The sequence below is a fragment of the Engraulis encrasicolus genome, chromosome 5, assembly GCF_034702125.1.
Source record: "Engraulis encrasicolus isolate BLACKSEA-1 chromosome 5, IST_EnEncr_1.0, whole genome shotgun sequence".
In the NCBI taxonomy this organism is placed as follows: Eukaryota; Metazoa; Chordata; class Actinopteri; order Clupeiformes; family Engraulidae; genus Engraulis; species Engraulis encrasicolus.
This window is the reverse complement of record NC_085861.1, coordinates 18,753,211-18,779,377: the sequence shown is the minus strand read 5'-3', so window position 1 is coordinate 18,779,377 and position 26,167 is coordinate 18,753,211. Positions and strand designations below refer to the sequence as shown.

The 26,167-nt window shown below is 43.3% G+C and overlaps 2 protein-coding genes across 6 annotated transcripts in view; both read right to left on the bottom strand.

Annotated features, from left to right (window-relative positions):
* Positions 1-37: 37 nt before the first annotated feature.
* On the bottom strand, positions 38-18,006 carry pex5 (peroxisomal biogenesis factor 5). Of its 5 annotated transcripts, none has more exons than XM_063198838.1 (16): positions 17,944-18,006; positions 15,070-15,210; positions 14,345-14,383; positions 14,122-14,239; positions 13,106-13,252; positions 12,778-12,868; positions 11,649-11,739; positions 10,846-10,968; positions 9,217-9,300; positions 6,257-6,376; positions 5,083-5,226; positions 4,706-4,776; positions 3,127-3,348; positions 2,470-2,635; positions 1,987-2,144; positions 38-1,062 (listed from the first exon to the last, which is right to left on the bottom strand). In XM_063198838.1, the coding sequence occupies exons 2-16, from the start codon at positions 15,181-15,183 to the stop codon at positions 819-821; spliced, it is 1,932 nt and encodes a 643-aa protein (XP_063054908.1). In that variant the 5' UTR covers positions 15,184-15,210; positions 17,944-18,006; the 3' UTR covers positions 38-818. The 5 variants fall into 5 exon arrangements, with proteins under 5 accessions (XP_063054908.1, XP_063054905.1, XP_063054906.1 ...); XM_063198835.1 differs by having other exon boundaries at positions 17,730-17,989; XM_063198836.1 differs by having other exon boundaries at positions 17,733-17,989.
* A 3,144-nt stretch (positions 18,007-21,150) lies between these two features.
* Positions 21,151-26,167, bottom strand: part of clstn3 (calsyntenin 3) — a 38,791-nt gene continuing 33,774 nt past the window's right edge. Inside the window, exons 18-19 of the mRNA XM_063198834.1 lie at positions 25,252-25,436; positions 21,151-23,279 (exon numbers count right to left, since the gene is read on the bottom strand). Coding sequence (XP_063054904.1) covers positions 23,133-23,279; positions 25,252-25,436 — 332 coding nt within the window. The 3' untranslated portion in view covers positions 21,151-23,132. The remainder of the gene's footprint in view (positions 23,280-25,251; positions 25,437-26,167) is intronic.

Below are 26,167 nucleotides of genomic sequence, written 5' to 3'. Positions count from 1 at the left end.
GTGAAAAAAATGCAATGACATACAACCAGCCAATACACAGTTTTAGATAATAACTTGTATTTCAAATATTTTATGACAATTTTACAGTTAATGTTGAAATGACTTCACACTTGAAAACGCGTTCAATGTTGATACTCTCCTTAGGGCAATGTCATTGTTTTACAGTCAGTTATTGCTCAGATTACATAACTAATTACTTTCTGAAAGCAATAGGTATAGCACAATACATGATATGGCAATGAGCATTTACAATTAGGCAAATTATTTTACAACTTGAGCTATTTCAGAAGAAAGCAACCACGGGGAAAAGCATACTTATGACTTGTGTGCTCACACTCATTTTAGTACCTGATCCCTTAATTTCTTCTTTTTCATCTCTCACCATTTATTTTCTTTTGTCCCTAGACTGCTGTGTTTCATCTGTGCTGTAGAGACGTGTGTAACCCTACTGTCCTTTCTCATGCTGTGTAATGTAAGGGGACGGATAGGCCTGGTGGTTGGACAAGAGCATGTAATGTAACAACAACCAGCTTCAGACATTGTCCATTAATGTACCACTTTTGTGTGTTTCACTCCCAACCATGTTAACTTTTGGACCTAAAGGGCAGTCCATTAACGGTGCTTACATTGAGCTCATTGGACTCTTCACAGTTTCTCAGCAAGCCATTGTGTGTCCTTCAACCAATCAGTTCCCTCCTCCACACTTGCCCTCCTCACTTCTCCACCTTCCCCGAACACTTCTCTCCACATTCACAATCAATTACCACAATCTGCCCCCCTTGACCTCCTCCTCCACCTCCTCCCTCCCCCTCTCGCCCTCATTGCGGCCCGGGTTCGCCCTCCCGCTGGCAGAAGTGTGCGAGTAGCGTGTCGAGGTCTCGGCGGTCGGCAGCGGCGTACAGCGAGCTCTCTCCCATCATGCTGAGGGCCATGCGCAGCGTGGACCAGATGTTGTCGGACATCATGGTGGCGGCGGCACCGGCCTTGCCCGCGGGAACGGTGCTCTCCACGGCCGCTTGACGCTGCAGGGAAAGAGCCTCCAAGAAATGCTCCACAGCTTCCCTGAGGACCACACATGGCACAGGGCAACACGTTATGGAGCAGAGTACACATCAACATATATACACATGATCAATATAACCACAATAATCTGTACATATTATATTATATTATAGCCTCCATGAAGTGCCCCAACGCCTCCATGAGGACCACACACACAGCACAGGGCAACAAGGGAGCAAAGAGAACACATAAACATATTCGCACGTCGTGTTTCAGTTTTTGAGCCTCTGTTGAGTTATTTGGAGGCTGACAAGGCAGCTTTCATTGCGTATTCTTAGCACCTGTCCACCTTCGAACGCACCGACCATAGCAACCTGCCTCCATGACACCTCATTAACTCATCATGAATGATATATACACACGGGGCTCTGAAATTAACACTTGAGAACGGTCCAAATGCTGTTAAAAATTCAATTTGGCTGGTAGAAAATAAAACGTACTAACTAGACACTGTGACCCATAAGGTGTGTGTTTGGTTAGTAGTATTAACATCTACTAGCCATTTTGGCTGGTGATGAAAAAAGTTAATTTAGAGCCCTGTATACATATAAATCAATATAATCACAATGATCTGTATATTATATTATATTATATTATATTATAATATATTATAACATATTATATTATTGCCTCCAAGAAGTGCCCCACCACCTCCCTGAGGGAGGACAGGAATTAGGATCATGGAAAGAACCCCCGGTGAAACTTGAAAGTTGAAACTTGATCCACAAGCATAATCAAAACACACTTGCATATTGTTCCAGATACTGGCCCCCATTAGAAGCCAGTGACATTCACTACTGCACGTCTAGAGATAAAACTGACTGCAGTGCACTATAAATATAACAACCTAACACTCTGAGTTGACCCGTTACAGTGTGTGGTTATGTGTGTGAGCTAGCGTGCAGTGCAGCTCTCCTGACGGACCTGTGAGCTCCGAGGTTGACGCAGCTGATGCCCAGGTTGTAGCGGCTGCGCACAAAACCAGGCTGCAGTTCTAGGGCTCTCCTGTAGGCGGCGACAGCCTCCTCCGACCGGCTGCCGTTGGCAAGCGTGGCCCCCAGCTTGTTCCACAGCAAGTAATCCTGTGAAGGAAAATGTGATGAGATGGCATTAGATCAGTGTCGCAGGAAAAAATCCTCATTTTAAAAGACTTGAAAAGCTTGTTTATTTACACTATGGAATCCCTCCCTCAGAGCTTCAAATCATCTTGAATAAATTAGCAAAACCCCAGATACTTGCATACAGGGCCGCTGACTGTTTTGGCCAGGCCCGGGACAAAATGAACTAAATGGGCCCCCGACCCAATACATATAATGTAATGAATACCCAATTCTGGGCCCTCTTTCTCCGTGGGCCCGGGACAACATACCCCTTTGTCTCCCCCTGTCGGCGGGCCTGCTTGCATACCTGTGGGGTGACCGACAGAGCGGCGGTAAAGCAGTCCACTGCCTTGTCATACTCTCCGCTCAGGTTAAACAGGACCCCCAGGCCACACTGCAACTGAGGGTCCACGTGGTTGGGGTCAGAGGCAGCTGCGCTCAGGAATAACGACTGCACCTCTGTGAACAGACCCCTGAGGACAGATAGAAGAACCATCAGTACAATACATTATTAGGTTCATAAAGGTTGGAGCAGGCTTCACCCAACAAGTTTTTCTTCTTTTGAGAGTGCTGACCAAAATGGGCACACTGAGGAAGGTAGAACGCCGAAACACGTCCATGAAATAATAAAGAATCTATGCATGGTAATACATTAGTAGGTCACATGTGCTTACTTCATCTGAATGGCATGGCCAGGATAAGATGGTATAGTGTGCAAAGTATTGGGAGACTAGAGGGGTGCAGGAGGATACAACAGGGAAATGCCAGTCTGGTAGCAGAGATTAGTATTGGTGTTTTAGCCGTTTTTGTGAAGCGTAGTGGAGTTCTAAAATGTGACATATGTAGTTTCAATGCAAGCAGTACAGTCATGAGTGCACATACAGTATGACTCAAGTTTACAAAACTCTGCCAACAGCTGCAAACACTCAGACAACACAACTCCACAAAGCGAGGAACTACTGACTCAGGCAGAAGGGATCCAAAGCGCTCCCTCTCCTTGTCCCTCTCCCTGCTCCCGTCCCTCTCCTTCTCCCGCTCGCTCTGCTCCAGGATGGGGCGGTACTTGGGGTTATGCCTCAGCCAATCGCGCAGCGTCTCACAGGCCTGCCTGTGCAGCGATTCGTTGGTGAAGCTGACGGCCAAAGCCATCAGGGCGGTCAGGTTGTCTTTCTTCAGGTCTATACATCTGGGAGAGATAAAGACGAAAGGGGAAGTTAGTAGTATACAACCTATGGGAAGAGCAGAGAAAGCAGAAATGCAAGACACAATAATGAGGGAGTTTAGGAAATGGTGCAATAGTGTATGTGTTGGAGGTGCAGCTTTTCGATAACAGCAATCAGCTGGGTATTCCAAGAACATGGCTAAGTGATAAACCTGTCTACGTTAACCTACGGGAAGTGGTAAACATGCTAATAGATAGCCTGAAGGCATCATCTAGTAATGAAAATGAAGATTCCAGACTCTTCTATTAGATGGTTTACTGCTAACTCGAGGTCAACATAACCTGCTTCTTGGAATACTCTGCAGGATGTGAATATGCAGTGCAACACAAATGTCTGTGTTCATAAATAAGAAGTCTCTGGTCTCCTTTAACAGTAGTCAACTCAAGACCAACACATTTATACTTGTGAATCAGCAGTCAGTCCTCATTAATAAACAAAGAATGGAGTTGAAACATTATTTTATACCAGATAGTTTCCAGATGTCTGAGCTTGACCTCTAAGAAGTATCCATTTTTAGCTCCTTCATGCTTATCGTTGCTTATTAAAAGACTTGATTAAAAACAGCCTCATAGTCCAATATCAAAACACATGCACAGACAGAGCATACACATTACTGGCTGGTTTCATTTTACATTTCTAGTCATCCATTGGACAGCTACTTTTAAAGGTACCCTGTGCAGGACATGGCCAAAAAAGGTACTGCAACTATGCTGCTCATTGCAACTGGGTTGCCCATTGCCAAATTTGATATTTTAATGAAAGTTTACGAAGTAATAAACTACTATTTTCCAGTATGGCCCAAGTACATTCATTTTTGCAGCTAAAAATGGCTATTTCTGAAAATTAAAAAATGGTGGACCATGGAGAAGATCCCCCTTTTCACGTATGAAAACTGCAATTTTTCCAGTCATAATGAATACTTAGAATTTGATGGTGGTGGTAAGTATTCATGAAAAAGGTAACATTAGTGAATGGGTAGCATGAATTCTGGAAATAAACAACTAAACAGCTTTCACAGTGTACCTTTAACCTAGTTAAGCCTGAGGCACATGCAAAAACCTCAATATCATCCGAAGCACATAAAACCATGAAATAAGTTGCATTTAAAAGTTAAGACCCTCATCTTGCATTAGAACATGTTTATTCAGCTCTAACATACCCACATTTTTAATAAAAATCTCAAGAGCGTGAATGCAGCGTCCATGTCTCTGCAGGTGCCTAGGTCAATGCAGCGTATACTGTACACAGCATCAGGCTTAAATGGGTTGAAGCAGCTCTTGGAGAGCCCCATACAAGCAGCATCAAAACACTCATGTTTACCTGCGGAGAGCACTTATAGCAGCAAACTCCTGCTCATTTTCTGCTTGACAGGTTCCCAGATATTGCCAAGCCTTTGGAGGAAAGGAAGCACAACATTAGGATATACAGCATATTGAGAAAAAACATTTCCAACCCTTATGGATGTGTCTGCAGTACTGCAGCAGTAAACGGCTGTGTGAACAGATCGAAAGGTTAATTAAGCAGACATTGCTGTTGTTGTATAAAGAGTGGGAAGCATTGAGTCAACTATGCATTGTGCAATTCACCCTAACCGCTCTTGTTTGTGGTGTGTGTGTGTGTGTGTGTGTGTGTGTGTGTGTGTGTGTGTGTGTGTGTGTGTGCGTTAGTATGTTTGATATAATAGATGCGAGTCGCACCAGCTGGTTGTCTGGTTCCCGTTGCACTGCACTCTCAAAGAGCAGCACCGCCCCCGGAATGTCGCCCGCCTCCATGCGCTTCACCCCCTCGGCCAGGGGGTCGTCATGGGACATGTAGGGGTTCTCCTCCTCAAACTGGTACCCCTGTGAAGAGGAAGAGGAGGATAAAGGGGAGGAGGAAGAGGACATGCATTCCTATAGGACTTCAATATTGTATATTGCTGCTGCACTGCTGTCTACCATGTCCTCTTTTTGAAGTCAATTCAGATTTAAAAACATGTTAGATATATAATTTGATTTCACAGTAGAACAATGAACACAGAGCAAACCTAGGAAAATGTGGGATGGATGCGTGGTGAAATCTAGCGCAGCGCAGGTTAAAAAAAAAAGCACACACAAAGGCAGGAGAGGCTGTGTGTATGTGTGTGTGTGTGTGTGTGTGAGAGAGAGTGTGGACGCTGTGTGTGTGTGTGAGAGAGAGAGAGAGAGAGAGAGAGAGAGAGAGAGAGAGAGAGAGAGAGCGAGAGAGCGAGAGAGAGAGAGAGAGAGAGAGAGAGAGAGAGAGAGAGAGAGTGAGAGTGTGTGTGTGTGTGTGTGTGTGTGTGTGTGTGTGTGTGTGTGTGTGTGTGTGTGTGTGTGTGTGTGTGAGTGTGTGTGTGTGTGTGTGTGTGTGTGTGTGTGTGTGTGTGTGTGTGTGTGTGTGTGTGTGTGTGCTACGAAACACACCGTAGGGCAGGTGGAGTAGCTGCTACGGTACAGTACAGTACCTTACTACCTTATCGTAGGACAGGTTGTGTGTGTGTGTGTGTGTGTGTGAGAGAGTGTGAGTGTGTGTTACTATTTCTAAACACACAGTAGGCAGGTGGAGTAGCTGCTCCGGGTACGGTAGAGCAGTGTTTCCCAACCAGGGGTACGTGTACCACTAGGGGTACTAGGCGAGCACACTACAGGGGGTACACTACAGGTGCTTTTATTATAGCAAATGTATGGAGCAGTCACATCAGGACAGAGAAAGCAATATAGAACATGAATTAGGGGGTACTCGTGGCACAACTAAGAGGCTTAGGGGGTACGCGAGACAAAAAAGGTTGGGAAACACTGCAGTAGAGTACCTTGTCGTAGGAGCATCTACGGTACGGTACCTTATCGTAGGAGGTGCTGAGCAGTACAGTACCTTGTCGTAGGAGGTGCTGAGCAGCTGGTCAAAGTCCGACAGCCACGGGTGGCTCTCCGCATCCCTCTTGGCCATCTCCTCCCACTCCTGCTGCAGCTTCTCCCAGAAGTCCACATCGCTCTGTGCCAAAAACAACAACAACACACACGCACACACACACAAGAGGTTGAGCAGTGAGGAACGAGGCCACAATACTCCTAACACCTTCACAAGACCCTGAGCAGGCATGACACGGCCAGAATACCACGTCACTGCGCAACAACAACAAAAACAAAAACAACACAGACACACACAAACACACACACAAGCGGTCAGGAACGAGGCCACAATACTCCTAACACCTTCACAAGACCCTGAGCGGGCATGACACGGCCAGAATACCACGTCACTCTGCGCAACAACAACAAAAACAACACAGACACACACAAACACACACACACAAGCGGTCAGGAATGAGCCCAAAATACTGTACTCCTAACACCTTCACAAGACCCTGAGCGGTCATGACATGGTCAGAACACCGTTGATACACACACCGCTATGTGCAAAAAAAATGTTCAACGTTCAACGCAATGTTCAATGCAGCCAGTACACCCTTTCTGCATACCTATCTGTGCACAAAAAACCTTGAGACAATGAGGTCAACATTGCTAGAATCGCATTAGTAAATATCGCTCAGTATAAAAGCACATGACCCTGAGCTGTCACAACACATCCAGGATACCCTGAATGCACATCTTCTAAGGAGACAAGGAGACAGGGCAGTCATGGGTGAGCGGTTAGGGCGTCAGACTTGCATCCCAGAGGTTGTCGGTTCGACTCCCGACCCGCCAGGTTGGTGGGGGGAGTAATCAACCAGTGCTCTCCCCCATCCTCCTCCATGACTGAGGTACCCTGAGCATGGTACCGTCCCACCGCACTGCTCCCCATGGGGCGCCGCTGAGGGCTGCCCCCTTGCACGGGTGAGGCATAAATGCAATTTCGTTGTGTGCAGTGTGCAGTGTTCACTTGTGTGCTGTGGAGTGCTGTGTCACAATGACAATGGGAGTTGGAGTTTCCCAATGGGCTTTATTATTATGGAGACTGGCACTGTGCAAAAACAAGACCCTGGGCGGTCAATATGGACGAATAACCCTAAAACCCATTGCTCTACGTGGGAAAAAAAAGCCAAAACCAAAACCCTCAGCGGTCAAAGCGCCAAGAACACCCCCATTTAAAGGCAACACTTGAGAATGGACAGGATGAATTCAGGAAATAAACAACCGTACTTAAAAATATTACAAAAAGCATCCGGTGCATCAAGGTGTTATGTATGCACTCTATGGTTGCAGTTTATGACCCTGAGGAGTCAACGCAGCCAGAGTGCTCCTACTAATACACCTTCACATTAGGGGTGTAAATAATAATCAAAATGTATCGATATATCGCGACATAATCTGACAATTGAGTCGAATCGTATCATATCGTGGGGCATTCTTAAGTATCAAAAATAATCAAATTTCTGACCCTGCCCTAGCTCCGTAATAGCCTCGCGACGCCATCCTCTGAACTCCACCCAAAGATTTTGGCTCCGCACATCGTCTGGCAAAAGCCTCGAGCTCGGTTCTCTCAGTGTTTCGCCAATCAGCAAACAGTTGAGAGTGGTGACGTAGAACTCACCCGCGAGCTCCGTTACTGATTGGTTAAGGTAACTATATTCACACTTTCGTTTTGTTATTTGTATGCTTTTGCGACGCTATAACGTAACAGGCATGCTAATAAAGTACAATATGGGTTTTAATTTGAGTTTGGAACTTCAATTAATTTAAATGATAGAGTAAGATCAGACCGTCTCCCATCGTCCACGGAGACGGATTCCTCATGGCTTTTGCCAGACTGATTGACGGAGTCAACAGTCGGCTATTCGCCCAGGCTAGCTCCGTAACATAATAGAAGTGGAAAAGTAATTGGCAAAAGGTCGAATCGAAACGTATTGTATCATATCGTGGGGCATTCTTAAGTATCGAAAATAATCTAAATCGCATCGCAATATATAGATATATTGAATCGAATAATAAGATATCGATATTGAATCGTATCGTCATGGAGGTTGTGATTTACACCCCTACTTCACATACAGTAGAGAGATGGAGACTTGCCCATAGAGCAGGCTATAAATATACAATCATGTTGGACTGGGCTGCTGCCACTGCACACACACACGAATCCTTCTCAGCTACTGTGAAGAGACAAGGGCACCTTCCCTTATGCAAGGCTGAACTCACGAGGATTATAAAAAGTAATCAGTGTAAAGTCATGACACCGACATGATATAAAATGTAGACTGAGACCTGGGATTTCACAGGGGAGTACTCGTCCCTTTCTGATCATTCAAAATAGGGCATCCCAGTGCCTGTGAGTGGCTTTAGGAACTAACGGATTGCATTACATTCATCCAGTTCACAGGCGCCACCAGAGGATTGAGGGCAAAATGACAAAAATGAACCAAATCCTTAACATGTAATCCCTTGACTTTGTCAAATCCTTATGCTAAACAGGTAGTAAGTAGTATACTCTGCGAGTTGATAAGGTCATTGATGAGATTGGTGAGGTGAATTTGGAATTTTATTTTATTTTTGCCAAACTAGCCTATTTACGTGTAGCTGACTTTTCTGAGATACTTTCTCTTTAGCCTTTAAAATGTAAGTGCAAGTTTAAATGTAAATTGTTTGACTGGAATTGGACGAATACCGAAACCAGTTGATGGTAAAAAAATAAAAAAAATAATCATAGAGTACAGACCACACAATAATACAACAGTTATGAAGCACCTCTTGTCCAATGTAAATTTCCAGACCAGAGCTAACGGCTGTTAGGGGAAAAAAGACCTAACAGAAAACAGGCACGAAAAGGACTGGAGTGAAACAGCCGAGTTGTTTTTATAACACTCCCACAGTCTGACTCACGCACGGCGCTCTCACCTCCACTGCAGCTTTTGCCTGCTGGAAATCTGGTCCCGCCACAGCAAACTCGTCTACCCACGACTCAGCAGACTCCGCCGACACCTGCAGAGGGTAGAGGGGGAAGGGGAGTGGGGATGATGACACAAACGCAGCAGCCAAAATGTCAATCAGACATCCAAAGGCCTCACAGTGTGTGAGCCTCACAAACAAGCAGGCTGGCTGAGGAAAGCAGAGGAGAGGAGAGGACACATCCAGGGGGAGTAGAGAGAGAGCGGGCGAGCGAGCGAGCGTGAGAGAGCAGGAGCGAGGAATGAGTGAGACAGGGGAAAACTAAGAGGGACGAGAGACAAGACTACATTCGTGCATTCGCCTCGGCACACAGCAATTTTCCACTCTAGTGGTCAGGAAAAGGCTGTGGAGGCATCACTTCAGGCACCACTGATACTAGTTTTATGGTCATCTGGGGGAGAACATACACATGGACGCTGCCCATCACACCTGAGCAGTTATCGCAAAGGCAGAAAAACAAAAAAAGTCTGGTTCGATGACTAATAAGCAGAGGAAATGCGCTGAATGCTTCTCAGCTGCTATGCTCTGACAAAACTTAGCCAAGCTACTAGTAGTGGCCCAATGTCCACTTATTACAGCGGGGGGACGGGAGGGTCTTTGTCGTACCTGCTTGACGAGTTTAGCCCAATGAGTTGCCTCGTTAGCTTTAGCTTTGTCACATTCCTCTTTTCCCTCTTTCGATTCCACTGGCACAGTTAGTGCCCCGACACCCAGGAACTGGAGAGTGTATGGAGAGGGATTTGTGGGGTATTTTTTTGGAGGTTGGTTAAAGGTATGTTGTTGGGTTTTTTTTAGGTGTGGGTGTGGGTGGAGGGGGAGGTTTAAGAGTTTGTTAGAGGACATGACAGGTTGCACTCACAGGGAGGAAAAGGATAAAGTCACAGTTACATGGGAAGTCACAGTTACATGGGAGGAAATGTAACTATGTAATACATAAAATATTTATGTATAATAATGGATAAAAATATGAATGAATACTAGATTTTAAAAGAAATCTGTTAATGTAGCAAGTGTCAAAGGCTTCCGGGCTGGGAAGAGGGGTGGGTCATATGGATGCAACAACAGTTCGGCAAATCCCAAAAAGGATTTGCTGTGCATCCCAGTAAGTTATTGGCAAGCACACGGTATGTGCTTGAGCCCAGATGGTGTGCGCGAGGGGAAGTGGGACTACATACAGTTGCACTCGAACCCTTGACCGTTCCTCACAGAGGGCACGTTCAGGCCGACTGAGAACCGTGCCAGTGCCCGTTCCCGCACCTAATAGCGAACCGGCCGTCGTGTTCACGCCCCAGATATTAGCGTTTGTGAACCGGAAAGTTGGTTCGCAATGCAAACCACAAAATACTTTTCTCTCCGCGAACGTTTTTCTCCGCGAACCGTGACGACAACATGGCCATCAGCAGGTTCATCCGGATAACACAGTCACATGCAGAAAAAAAGTTCAGAGCCTGGTATGAGCACAGGCGGTTCGCAGGTAAGCACTTTAGTGCCGAATGTAATTGTTAAGGGCACCGGCACCGGCTCCGTTCTGGTCGGCCTGAAAACCCTAAGAGTGAGGAGGAAGCGAAGGGCTCCTACCTGGTTGAGGCTGGATGCCCAGCGCTCGGCCTCCTGGGCCTGTGCTTTATCAGTGCTCTGCTTGCCTGCACTGTCCTCCACAGTCACACTGCCCTCGCCAATCTGCCTAATGAACCGCAGGAACTACACAACAACAACACACAAACAACAACAACATGAACACACAACCCATTACACTAGTGTGGCTAATGACTCACTCAACAGTGTCTCAAGTAGACGCATGTATATACGGAACTACGATGGACTACAACAGGAAGTGGACATCTCAGGTTGAGGAAGTAAAAGTCCTGCCATACCGTGTCTTCATTGGGTGTGCTCTCTCTCTGTGTGTGTGTGTGTGTGTGTGTGTGTGTGTGTGTGTGTGTGTGTGTGTGTGTGTGTGTGTGTGAAACAAATGCTCATGACTAATTGAGCTCTTCAGGAATGAGGATGCACCAATTAATGAAGTTATCACTTAGTGGAAAGAATGTATGGCTGAATTCTGACTCTCTCAACCAGGTTTGCCCATCTCAAGCTGCAAGAGAGTTAAATGGCTAATGTTCAATACAACATATGGTAGAATACACACATCTACGACTGCAATGTTAAATGGTTCCTAAAGAATGACATGACAAAGAACAGCTAAAGATATTGTGAAAGAACTACGCTAATGCAAACAGATGACTGATGCATCAAAAAACATAACATACACCACCAGAGAACAAATGTAAAAAAACACCATTATCACATAAAACATGGACTATGGACCTATAGAATGGATCACCTAATACAATATGACCATACAATCACCAGATGACCCTTACCTCTGTATTCTGCAACTTGGGGTCATCAACTTTGGCAAGAAGTTCATTGGCTGTTTGTTTCAGCTCGTCTCCAGGCTGGTATTCCTGCGTCCTGATTGGAGGAGCAATACAGAGAGCGAATGTCAAAATTCTTTGTGCATTCATGTGCTATCGACTCGGAATGATGGTAAATACCAAATGTTGAAATGGGAAGTACACATGAACGCCACCCCTTCTGGTATTTTCCACTGGACAACTCGTAGAAATGTTGATACAGGAGTTTACAAGATGATGACGTACGGTGTCATGGTAATTGTCAGTGTCAGAAAATATGCAGCATTTTTTAATTTTCCTGCTGTAGCTGATGAACAACACAGTCTATAATGGTTTTAGGTAAAAAACAGGCCTGAGTCTTAATCGGTTCCGCCCTCTTTAATTTGTTAACAACAACAAAAAGCACCTGAATGCAACACGCTAGTAAATACTACTTCGCAACTGAATAGTAACTATTTCGGAAGAGCACATGAATGCACAATCTCATTCCTTGTATTCAAGTTAAGGATGACACTCGGACTGGGCGCCCTTCATCAGTGTTACCATGGCAATTGCACTCGGGCAGCAAAAATCAGCAGAGCGCCGTCCTTTGCTTCTTCAATTGTTCTATTTTATGTGGAATTCAGCACCCAGTTAACTAAATAACAAGCGATGGATTTAGTGCATCTTTTCAAGATTCTCATTCACACAGGCCATCTTTTAATACTCAATAGTGTTTTTTTTTTAAGTTCAAGATAAATAAAGAAGTGCAGAGGCCTACAAATACACTCGTTTGACATTCAGAGAGTATGCAGTGTCTGCAATTGTCAAAGTTATACAATAAAACTCGAATTGAGAAGTGCGCTGAGCGTGGCTATGAAAGCTCCCAAGGTCTTTAGCTGCATAGACAGTGGACGGTCGATCTACTATACAGTTTTCACTTCAAATGTGAAGAATACCAAGTATGTACTCTCCTACAACATGGACTTTCTAGTTACAATACCATCTCTGACTGCCATTCAAATGCCAGTTGGCCTGCTGAACCTCCATTTCTACTGCAGCTACGGTAGAACATGCCACACTGATGCCTGTGCCTTGACAGACTACGTGTCCTCACCATTCTTTATCTTGCTCCTTTCCGCCAAGGTCTCCCAGCCACAGCTTCTCTTCCGACTGCTCCAAATACTCCTGAGCCCAGCGACCAGGGTCTGACAGACCACAAGGGAGATGTGAGGTGAGAACAGTGACATTAACAAGGTTTTAAATTTGGAAATATTGTGTATCAGTCAAATGATTGAATACATTCAGATTTGAAAGGCATTAAACTGCTTAAATGTTGGGACTGCTCTCAAAAGGGAAAGGATGGGTGGTGTAAACCTACCACACAACCATAAAATTGAAACATTTGCTGAAGACACTCTACTTAAGTCGGAAGAGTCACTCACCTGCCACGTCGCTGATGAACTCCTTAGTCCAGTCTGCGTCGCCTGCTTCCACCAGGCCCACTTGCCCAGGTGCAGAGGCAGCGTCAGCTCCAGACACAAACTCCGAGGCCCAGTCACCTGACAGTGCCAGCGCTGCTACCCCCGGTGCTTTGGGAAGAGGGAGAAAAATCAAGGCCTTATCTACTGTATGTTGGGAACAATTTTGTGCAGACAGTTGTGTGTAGTTCATAACAGAGTTGTTGTCCAATCACTACATATTTGTGCAAATGTATTCTGCATAATTCCCCACAATTGCTACTATCATACAGTGCCCATAATTAGTCTACACACCCCTGTTCAGATGCCTGGTGTTTGTGATGCAAACATTGTATTGTACAGAATAATAGTTTAGATTAAAGTGGGAAAATTTGTGAAATTATTTGTCTGTCTTTTTTTTTTACATCACAAAAACCTAACATTTGAACAGGGGTATGTAGGCTTTTTATGGACAAGGAATATGTAAATTGATGAAGAGAAAGAATGACTAAGCCAATGGTCCAATACTAATATATTGTATTCTCTCTCCTGTCACTTCGAGACAAAATATGTGTGTGAACTTCTTGTGAACTTGTTGTGATTAACCATCTTGTGTGATGCTTGGGAAATTATCCGTTACGGCTTTTCTCTCTATCTACCTCTCTGTGGAGCCTGTCTGTTGCTCTACCTACCTCTCTGTAGCTTTGCGTGCCTGTCTGTAGCTCTGCCTACCTCTCTGTGGAGCCTGTCTGTAGCTTTGCGTGCCTGTCTGTCTGTAGCTTAGCCTACCTCTCTGTGGAGCCTGTCTGTAGCTCTGCATGCCTGTCTGTTGCTCTGCCTACCTCTCTGTAAAGCCTGTCTGTACTTCAGCCTACCTCTCTGTAGCTTTGCATGCCTGTCTGTAGTTCAGCCTACCCCTCTGTGGAGCCTGTCTGTAGTTCAGCCTACCTCTCTGTGGAGCCTGTCTGTGGCTCTGCATGCCGGTCTGTAGTTCAGCCTACCTCTCTGTGGAGCCTGTCTGTAGCTCTGCTGGTCGATCTGCTGCATCTCCTCCAGGAGTTGGCCCATGTCGAAGCTGTGAGGTGGCCTTGGAGGAGCCTGCAGGAACTCATTCACCAGCTGCGTGGGCGAAGCAGAGAGGACACTGTCACCATCTGCTAGCTTTTATGTATGTTTCGATCATAAGGTACATTAGTCATATACAAATGTATACCCCATACTGACCTCCTCTTCCGTTGCTATCTCGATAGGCGTAGGAGGAATCTAGGAATTGAAATGACATGAATAGTGAATACAATGCACTTGTGTCGTGTTAGGCTTTAGCATACTAAGCAGAGTGTTCAAAAGCCTCTCAGTGCCTCTATTTCATGCAATCAAAGTACTAATAATCAGCAGTGGCAGAACATCTCAATGTCATGTTCAAGGACACTTTGAATTGCTCAGAGGGAGGGAGAAACAATTCACCCACACTTGATTGCTGGTCAGTCTCTTTCTCTTGAAATACTGTTATTAGGAATGAAGATAGGCCTACTGTGCTTCAGAATACAAAAACACCTACAGTATATATTCCTTCTGCTTGGGCTCTTCACACATAAGGGATCTCATTTATTTATCCATTTACTGCAGGATTGTGACATCCTTATTACCATCAGAAAAGGAATGACTGAAATATTTGGCGAGGTTGATACTCAGCGACACAAGGCAGACCTGTACTTAACATATCCTGCCCACTGTACCTGCCTGTATCATGTAAATTGCCTTTTGAAGTGGACAATATCATGATAATAAACTGGAGAGCAAAGGAGAAAAAACCTGGTCCAGAGGTAAAAACCCTGCTACAATGCCGTTCCAACACAGTGACTTCACTATTGGATCAAATTTGTAGTACGTCTTTTTACTTTCTGAGCCCAAGGTTGACATCTCTGATGGAGAGGACAGGTCGAGCTTACGTTAGGGGTAGCGCGATGCCTCCAGGGTCCTCCTTCCTGGGTCATGTGACCCGTCAGCTTCATGAGGGGATTGGATCCCCCACACTCCGCCTCCACCAGCTCCCTCATCGCCATGGCGCCCCACTGCTGTCTCAGTTACACCTGGAACACATGGACAAAAAAAAGGTGTCATACCTGCGTATACCTGAACGCATATTTGCATTAGGCAGACGCTTTATAACCAAAGCGACGAGGACATAATCATAGCCAACATCACTAGCAGATACAAGTGCACAGGAAAAATACAGGTGCAAGTGCAGATGCAAAGAAGGGTTAGATTTTTTTTTTAAGTAGAGTAAAGTAAAGTACAGTACACACACACACATACATACACATCATGTCAAGGGTCTGGCCTGGGGCTCGAGCAGCTCAAGCATTAGTTTAGTAGATAGTTTGCATCCCTGCATCTCTCTGTCCCTGATTTGTTTTTCACATTGATGATGATGGTTTGTAACCTGGCTCTCGAGTCGCCATATCCTTGTGTATTTTATATTAGGTTAGTTTTTTATAATAGGTTAGTGTTGTGCGCAAAAAAACATTCTTTTCAAAGTCGTTTTTGGCCTTCAAGAGTTCGGTTTTTTTTAAACATTGTAGCTGCCTTGTGAGCAGTCAGACATTTGAGGGCCCTATAAATAATACATTGTGGAATAAAGATAATGTTATCAAGCCCCTGACTGCTATTGCTGTGTGATTAGAACTCCCTCCTTTCACCATCATGAAAACAAAACCATTCTTGAAACAAAGTGACATGTATGCAAGAACCTATGTGACTCCATGTCCCTCCAATAGGATGCACACCTTTTTGGTATTGACTAAATGTCCAGTGTGGAATGCTTGTATATGTGTGTCCTAAATGTTAAGATGAGTGGAGATAACTTATCTGCAAACCAAATCTACCATTGGGTACTAATAAAGTTATCTAATCTAATCTAATCTAATCTAAAACTGTTCAAATCTGCTCAGTTTAACATGTCCAAAATCGAATGTGACTGTCTATCTCCTTCCCCCACCAGGACAAAAACAAAATGACAGAGGATATTGTAACAATCTGCTTCGGCAGTCATGATCAGAGTTTGGGAAGAACATTCCACTACCTTGTTACAATTAGATATCACCAACGAACCTAGTCTAAACGATGCATTATAATAACAAAATAGAAGTGAAGTACAAATGAAAGCGCTTAAAATCATGTAAATTCAAGAACAATTCACTGTCTCAGAATCAGCTTTCTTCATAGAATGACCTCATATAAATGAGGACACACGTCACTTCTAGAGACAGTCAAGAGGTGTAACTTAACCCTACACTTGTATTCAAACTTTTTTTTTAAAAAGCAGCTAAATTATTATATGTACAGTTCAACCACCTCCACGTGGTAGGGTCTGGGGGGACAGAGGGGGAAACGTATAACTTTCTGTGAGCTGGAGGGGTGCGTTGGCAGCTTGGTCAATTACAAGCCCAGTCGTTATCATGTTATTACTACCACCATCATTACCACCACCACCACCACCACCATAACTGCCCTAAATCAAGAAGGTAATAACTTTGTAATGCTGTTGAGTTATTGCCATTTCAATGGCACTAATCAAAGAGGGCTAATTAAGGTTATGCTGACTTAATTCCACTCACTTGACAATTCTCACACTATCTTTATCTACATCCCAACCATTTCTCTTGAAATAATAAATTGTGGTCAACTTACCTAAATTGACAATTGTCAATTAAATTCAATGTTCCACTGAATGCAAATAAATCCAACCCAAGGTCAACCTTTTCAAGACAATCTGTGAAGTTATACAGCTTGAACTTCCTTATATTATTTCTGTTCTAGGTCCCTATTTTCCTTGCTAATACCGACTTGATCATGCATGCACTGTGACAGGTAAATGCATTTTCCACTGACATCATCGTGTTAGTGATAAGCTGAATAAAGAGGATTATATCATGACAACAATAAACACCCCTAGGTGATGCGTTGTGCTGTGCGTGTGTAGACTGTTGTGCGTAGTGGATTGGTTGCATCTATAATTTGCGAAGATATCACGACGGGCATACTCTCAAACACAAGGAATGACGTGAAATACGTAATGCATACTTCCATTCACAGAACAGAACAGACCACAATGACAAACCAATAAATTCCATGCAGAATTGTTTGAAAGCATGCAGAACTTCACTGAAAGCTGGGGTTCTAGTTGCCATCTGAGGTATGTATGCAATGCGCATTGTTCATTCTAGTTCTAGCAGCTAGACTAGACCCCACTTAAATCAGCTTGGTGGGCATGTACAACCAGCTAATGAGCAGGATCTCGTTAGTTAACTAACCCAGTATCTAGTGTGAGGACGGAATCGTGTTGAGTACAAAGACCACCTCCGTTCATAAACAGTGAGCTACCTTGGCTGATCAAAATGCGATGATCAAGTTACACGGTCGGTCTGTCAATAGACTGACAAGTCTGCTAGCTAACATGTTAGCTTGTTAAGGAGCCACAAGGTCTGCCAAATACCCCAGTTATTGTAAAAATCAACCGATTCAAGCATGCTATTCATTATGATGTAAACTAAACCTCGCGACCAGTCAGACAGATTAGCAAAAAATGATATTTGACTTGTGAACTCACCACCTTACAAGGGGTAGTAGGATAAGACCTTTCCTCCCTGGAAAATCACTCGTCTTGAATAGTAAAGCGCATGCAGCCAAGATACACAATTTTGGGCATAACAAAGATTAGTCCAGGAAAATCGAGGTCAAACGTCGTAGAACTACGCCTGTCTTTACGATATGGTTTCTTACTAGACTTTACGAGTTAGCTCTTTTAATCTTTCTTTATTTACCTTCCCCATGACCCACTAAATGGACCGCGACAGCAGCTGCACTGTGTTATCCCACGGTCCTATTCTCAAACCCTACTCGCGCATGAAACAGGCTGTGTTGCGTGCAGTGAGCAAACGACGATGCACTTGGGCTTACGCAAAACACGTAAATGAAAGCCAGCGACTTGTCTTGAACATACATTAAAAATCACATTGCATTAATTTACATTGCCTTAAATTGTAACGAAACGGATTTCACAATGCTATTTGCTGCAGAAATATGAAGGAGTGATGGTGGAAAGAGGGGAAAATAACTAGTCTATGTACTGTGCAATGTGCACAGTAGACATGTGCCGTCGCAGCCTTTATCCAATCAACAGGCTATTGTTCTCGGTAATGATTGCACTGCGTTAGAGTCTAGTCTAAACAAGAATACATCAGGCAAGCTGTGTGGTGTTTCACAAAAGGTGACACCTGCAACACATTTAGTCGTTTTTTAATTATTTTATTTGATTTGATGTTGCTGCAATTAACCTAATGCAGCAAATAGTTTTCACCATTCTAATGTTAGTCCTTCAGATTAATGCATGAATATTGGTAGTAGTAGCAGGCCCTATATATGCCCTATATAGGGCCTATACATTCATACAACAGGCCTACTGTTGTTTAGGCCTAGAACAACATTGGCCATATCATGCATAAAAGAATAGGGTCACAGCTATTATGAGAACTATAACTTTGCAGAAAAACAATGGCTGAACACTTCATTTAAAAGGAGATTTCAGTCCTTTCTCTTGGATGTCTAAGAAACACCGTAATATTTACAGATTTTGGTGGAATGACCCAATATTAACCCGTAGCCCATAAAAGTTTATCAGCAATATGCATACAATAATATGATGAGAGAATTATTATTATTCACCATCGAAGAAGGTCAAGTGCAATAGATATCAAGTAAAGCTTGATTAAAACATGAAGTGGGTAGAGGGCAGTGTGAGACTTTGTGGGCAGAGGGCAAAGGAAGCGAGGCGGATAGGCTTTAAGCATATAGGGCCATTTTGGTGGCTATAGGACAGGGGTGGGGAACCATGTCTACCCTTGAGGCCGCCTTATCCAGCTCCCAATATAACATTAATGTTACGCAGCTTCATATGAAATATGATGTTTTGTAGCCCTGCCATGGCCTGGTGGTATAGGGCACAGGGTTGCTGCGCCGGCGACCCGGGTTCGAGTCCGGCCCGGGTCCTTTGCCGATCCTTCCCCGTCTATCTCCTGTCTCGCTTCCTGTCTCTCTCGCACTGTGCTGTCGCAATGAAGGTTAACCAACACCCCCCCCCGCCCCCCAATAAAAAGAAAAAAAGAAAAGAAATATGAGATTTTGTAAAGCAATCTTAGAAATTACATTTGCAATTAAGTTATATTTCAGGGGACGTAGAGAAGTTGGGGTATGTAAGGTGCTGCTTCCACGTAGCTGGATATTTTTATATGTGGATATTTTTTTCTCCTGGTTGCATTGGTTTTGCATTGGTTTTGGCCTTCCGTTTCCACGTAGCAGGTATTTAAAAACCAGGTATAAAAAGCAGGAGAAAAAAATATCCTGTTTAGGGGGCTGAAACGCATTTGTTACAATGGAGGATTTATTTTTATCCACATGAAGCGTTTACACCTCAACAGGAGAAAAACATAACCTGCTAAAAAAATATCCTGCTACGTGGAAACAGCACCTAAAGGTGGCCGCCTTCAATATAGGCCTAAAGTGCAGGGGGAATTCCTGGTTTGTGTTCATAGTACGGCCCTGGGAGGACTTGTACGGCACTTGGGGAAATTTGAAGTGGCCCCTCGAATGAAAAAGGTTCCCCACCCCTTAATTGTATTTGTACTGTTTTTTTTTTTTACCTTGCATAGGGACTACAGATGGAAATTAGCTATTAGCTATAATCTGGCACAAGCCATCTTTTCACTGTTGTAAACAATGACTATTGTGCATGGTCCCTTTTAAACCAAACAAAATAAACTAAACTATAGGACTAGGAGGACGCTAAGACGATGCTTGATAACTGGTATAAGGTCTTGGATTGGATATGTCCTTCCAGAAGAGCAGATGTCTGACATCTGAGAGAATAGGTGGGTGGAGTCGTTGAGAGTGTCTGTCTGTCTGGGTGAAACGCCAACAGCCGTGGCAGCCATTTCACCTCTTGGAGTTGCCCCAGCAGACAGTGCCGTGTCTGGCCAAGATGCACCCCACTCTCCTTGTGTGTTCACAGACAGTGCAGTGATGTAGTGCCAATGGGCCTTTTTATACATTTTATCACCCCAAGGAGATTTTTAATTTTTGATTAACATGTTTGACTAACACTTTCTTTAGTTGTGGTCAGGACTGGAGCCTGGTTGATGTGAGATTACTGCTGAGTGTAATTTGGAGTTCAGTGGAGTATTGTCCACAAGAAGAGTGGCATCAAAACAGATGGTAGCTCTGGCATGAGTCAATAAACTGCTCCTCATTTGCACTCCTCTGCCTGCTGTTGCAATCAAACTAGACATTAGAAACTAAAGCAAACTTGCAAACAAATCCCTTAATAATCAGATTACATAGTGTAATTAACTAATTAACCATTGATGTTTTTATCAATGACCTATATTCATTACATGTACAGTAGGGACGGATCATCAGGATAACATTACAGATATTAACAAAGGGTATAGTGTCACCCTGATCCGGCCTTAACTTCTAGTGTTTTGTAAGCTTATAGGTGCACTGTGAAATATTTTTAGCAGTTTATTTCCAGATGCCATGCTGCCCACTGACAAATGTTACCTTTTTTCATGACTACGTACCACCACCAAAAAGTATTTATTATAACTGGGAAAATGGCACTTTTCATACATGAAAAGGGGCATCTTCTTCATGTTCGCCATTTTGAATGTCCAAAAATAGACATTTTAGCTGAAAAATGTACTTTGATCATGCTAGTAAATATTAGTTAATTATTTAGTAAATATTAATGAACTCTGGCCACCATCCTACACAGTGCACCTTCAAGAGACTGCTCTGATATTCACATAATTTGTCTCAGTATGTCAAGTATTTGCAATGTAGATAAGAGTGTTTGGGGATCATAGCATTGTTGATTGGAGGTACGAACTATAAGGCCCTTAATGGTAGCATGTTCCTCATTCTATAAGAACCAAGAATCGTTCACACATGTCGCACTTTGACATCGTCCGAGTGTTTTTATTATGAATTTTTTTCAGACGTTATCAATGACAATCAATATAATCATTGTATCAATAAGTACAGTTAAATGTCCCAAGAGTAACCATAATAATATACGTTATTAATGCATTTTTTTATCCATTCTTTAATATTACACTGGAAAAAGCAAACAGGCTTTTATTTTTAAAACTTGACAGATTATCACTGTACACTGACACAGACAGTGCTAAAGACACAGGGTCGAGTGAGGAGGAAGAGGAGGAGGAGGGGGAGGGGGTGAGGAATAGGGGGACGATGAGATGGAGGAGTGAGATAATAATGAGGAAGAGGAGGGGTGAGAGTGAGGAAGAGGGGAGGGGGGTGAGAGTGAGAGGAGACACATGTCTGTACATTCAGAAAAGTAAACAGACCGCCAGGATGAGGAGGACATGAATGAAGACAAGACAGAAGGAAGGGGTGAAAACATGTTCAGCTGAGGAGAGAGAGAGAGAGAGAGAGAGAGAGAGAGAGAGAGAGAGAGAGAGAGAGAGAGAGAGAGAGAGGGGTAAGGAAATGATATGATAAAAAGTGGTCATAAGAGCAATGTACCTTTTTCAGTATGATTCATATTATTAACAAGATTTTTTTTTTTTAATTACACATTTCGACACACAAATGAATAGACACTCATCAAGCCAGTCATTATCATTCTTATTACCGCTACTATTATCATTATTATTATTATTATGGTTTTAAATGACCACAAGAATATTGGAATATGTGACAGATATAACCAAAATATATAAAAGAAATATGTAAACTGGTATTCAAAGTAACACAGTTCCCACTGTAACAAAAACATAATAATAATAATAATAATAATAATAATAATAATAATAATAATAATAATAATCATTTCATATGTACATAAATTCAATACAATCAAAACTGCCCAGGCTGAGCTGACATTCTGGATACAGCAGAGAGTTTGTGTGGTGTTGTTACCTTGTGTTGCACATGTCATGCCGTGTTGCACATGTCATGCCGTGTTGTGCGATGTGGTGTGTTGCACTGTGTTGTCAGTTACGGTAGTGCTAAAACTATGGAGCAGACTTGGAGAAGGTCTGGGTTGGGATCATTCCAGAAAGAAGGTTTTGTTCCTTTCCTGAGTATGTTAAATCAGAGTTGGTGGTAAAACGTCTAAAAGAGGTGACCAACTGCTTCCTTCCTCTAATAAAACAAAGCAGTAGGGCACTTCTTCAACCAGGTTTACCACTCACCAGCCATTAATGATTTAGGCTAACTAATCTGGGTTAGTCACCAAACCTCATAATTGGAATATCGGTCCTGCCGGGTCACTCTGTTACTAACTTCCTACATAACATTTCCTGATCCATTTCTGATACACCGTCTATACTTGGGCACATATTTGGTAGGAAAGGAATGTGTAGAGAGAGAAGGGGAGGATTGTGCAGCAAAATGACAAGTAAGCCTTTCGTTGGAAGTGTACAATTAGATAATCTTGAGACTAAAATGACAACATCAGGTCAATATATTTGTAACTGTACAGTTAAGATTTTATTATTTTGTGTTGTGTGTTTATAATTTCCTAACAATGCCTGTGTCATGTGGGGGAATGACTGGATGAGTACTGACTGACCACAAATATGCTAATTACTTTTCTTACATAATTCATGTCCAAAAATACCTTTGTGCCATAGATTCATCATGGGTTTTTTTTTCCGAAGAAGTGTGATTTTGGCATCTCTGATAAGTAGTGTCTGCAAATGTAAGCATTACCTGGTGATTTTGTGCATGGTGTTTTGTAAGCATACATTCCAGAGAGAGAAAGAGAGAAGAGAAGAGTGTGGAGGCTCGCGGAGGTGGAAGTGTGCGTGCCCGTGCCGTAGTTTGTGTGTGTGGGTGTTATGGTGTCCTTGGTGTCCGCAGGTGTGTGGGCTTGTTGTCGTGGTGTTCTTGATTTTTTTTCTTCCAAAGTGTCGCTAGCTGGTGAGGCTCAGTAGCGCCGGGTGGCGTCTCTGCCGTCTTTCTTGATGATGATTCGCTGGTCGTCGCTGCCGTCGTCGGGCGTATCCGCCACCTCTTCCTCCTCGTCGCCCTCCCCCTCCGTGTCGGCAGACATGCCTAGCTGAGACTCGTAGGACTGGAACGCACAGACAACAATATGGAGAGAAATTCAACACAAGATCATTCAAATTCAAACACATAATGTACCATCAACTGAGTGATTCTCTAATTCGCCTACACTTTTAAGTCCGTGGATTTTATTTGGCAATTCCACTAACTATTAACTGCATCCAATGATGTTTTGGACATTAGAAAACATTTATCTTTCATATAATACAGAAAGTGTAGACATAGCATTATTTCCCTCAGCAAGAATGAATATTTAATACTAGTTTTGGGCGTTTTCATGCCGTCCTGTTTTCCAAATGTCAGATTCAGTCTTCATATTAGCATGTAAAGAAACTTGTTTTGCCCAAGACGATTGCAAATGTCGATTCACAGTAATCATCACAATATGACAAAACTGTCAGAAAGACCACTGTCCTTTCCATTATACATGAAATTTGCCATTTTGTGTGTGTCCACGAAAACTGTGGTAACAGTGTCACGGTCTGAAACCTCCTCCATAAATCAGTAATGGTTTGGTCTTAGGCCATACGAATAACATCACGTGATGTCATAACCTCTTTGGCAGGATACAGGAAGACTTTTTGGTAAATTTTGAGCTCCATCCTTCCATAATTTAATCCATTCTTTTTCATGTTCTCATAGCGGGAAAATTGCCTGTCAACTGTGTTATCAACATATTCATAAGAATCTGAATTAGAAATCACATGTAGAAAAACACAGATAAAGCATACAGATACATGAATTGATTAAGGTGTTGTGGTGGAACTTCTGAGGTCCTCAGTTAGCACAACACCATAAAAATGGCTGAAATGTCAACGGTGTTACCGTCAATGGTGTTACAATTAAGTATGACAGTCAGGGTTGCCAGATGAGGCTGATGATTTCCAGCCCAAAAAATGATCAAAATCCGCCCTAAAAACCTGCCCAATTCTATTGATTTATATGGCAGTGGGAAGGTTTTTCTGATAGATGCCATTTTTACCCGCATACGGCCATCCTAAGCAGCCCAATTGGGCGGGAACCAGCCCAATCTGGCAACACTGATGACAGTTGAGGAGGAGTATGTTTTTGCCAATTTATATCCATATTGACAGACAAACAAACAAAATAATTTGTGTTCTAGGGAGATGGGTTTGTCTGCTCTGTTTTTTTCTCCTAAAAAAGTGCCGACTTGTTCCCCTGCACTGTTGACCGTAACACAGTTGAGTGACACCGTTGACTGTTTTGAAAGTGTTTTTGCGCTATTGATCCCTTATGTGTTGGAAAAATCCTATGAACATACACTAGGGATTATCTCTGGAGAAGGAATTCTTGTGTAAGGAGGGTGACTATATTCAAATCAGACGTTACAGGGATTTATGATGAAAAATGTGTCAGTCTGTATCACAGTGACTCATAAAATCCTACTTATGAAGCTCAACAATCACATTTTCTATATCAGTTGCACAGATTAATGACAACATTACTGCTAAGGGACATAAGCACTTTCAAACATATATTGTTTCAACTCTGTAGTATTTTTATATATGTTTGAAATGACATAGTATTTGTCCATAACACTGTTGACAAAATAATTAAGCAAATGTTCGCTTTCATTAGAGTATTTATCAAATGATTTAAGATTAAGCTTGGCAATTTGTTTGTTTGGAAACTTAAATATATACACTATGTAAACATCTAGGTCATTTAGTTGAAAAAAAATACTGATAATTGACATTTTGCTTTTGCCAAAAGCGTAGGGGAATCGTAGAATCACTCAACTACTGTATGCAACAATAACTAATGGAACAACAACACTTGAAACACTCTATGATAAAAAAGACAATATAAGATTAATATTAAGATAAAGATTAAGATTAAGATCATAAATATATAAAATTCTTTCTGGGATAAGCAAAAGTGGCCAGCCAATCAGCTAAAGTGGACAGCCAATAAGCTAAAGTAGCCAGCCAATCAGCTAGAGGGGACACCCAACCCACCTCCATGGGGTTGACGATGATGGTGAGAGCAGAGTCGTCCCATTGGTTGCTGCCCTCCTTATCCCCGCCCCTCGCCCCCTCGCCACGGCGATGGATGGAGCGGATCCGGAACACTCCAAGAATAACCATGACAACCAGGAATCCTACGCACACCATGATGATGACTGTGGCAGCACCAGGGACCACTAAAGGCACCGGCAGGAAATAGGAGAGAGAGACATTTTTGTGAGCTCTAGCACAAAATGTGCACAAACACACTCAGGCATACACACATGCACAAAAGTGCACCACCCACACACATGCAACATTTTCAAAGCAAGCACAAAATCACCAACCCACTCACACCCACTTACACACGCACACAAAAACACACAGATGCACGCACGCACACACACAAACACACACACACACGCACAGAAACACACACGCACACATGCACACACACACACACACACACACACACACACACACACACACACACACACACACACACACAGAAACACACACGCACACATGCACACACAGACAAACACACAAGCACACGCACACATGCACACACAGACAAACACACAAGCACACGCACACACACACACACACACACACACACACACACACACACACACACACACACACACACACACACACACACACACACACACAAACACATGCACGCCACACACACACAAGTACAAACACAATAAAACTGTCGAGCAACTCTGCAACTCCTGATATTTATTGCCTCTACTGCTGTTAGAGCTCCTCCTAGCCCCGACCCAGGGGGCCCAGAGGTGCTGAGTGGGAGTAGAGTAGAGTACTGAAAGGGGCGGTCCTTGGGGCCGGCTGAACGGGCAACCAGCTCGGGGGGGCGGCACCCACAAGGGGGCGGCACTATCGCAAAACATCGCTATCACCATGT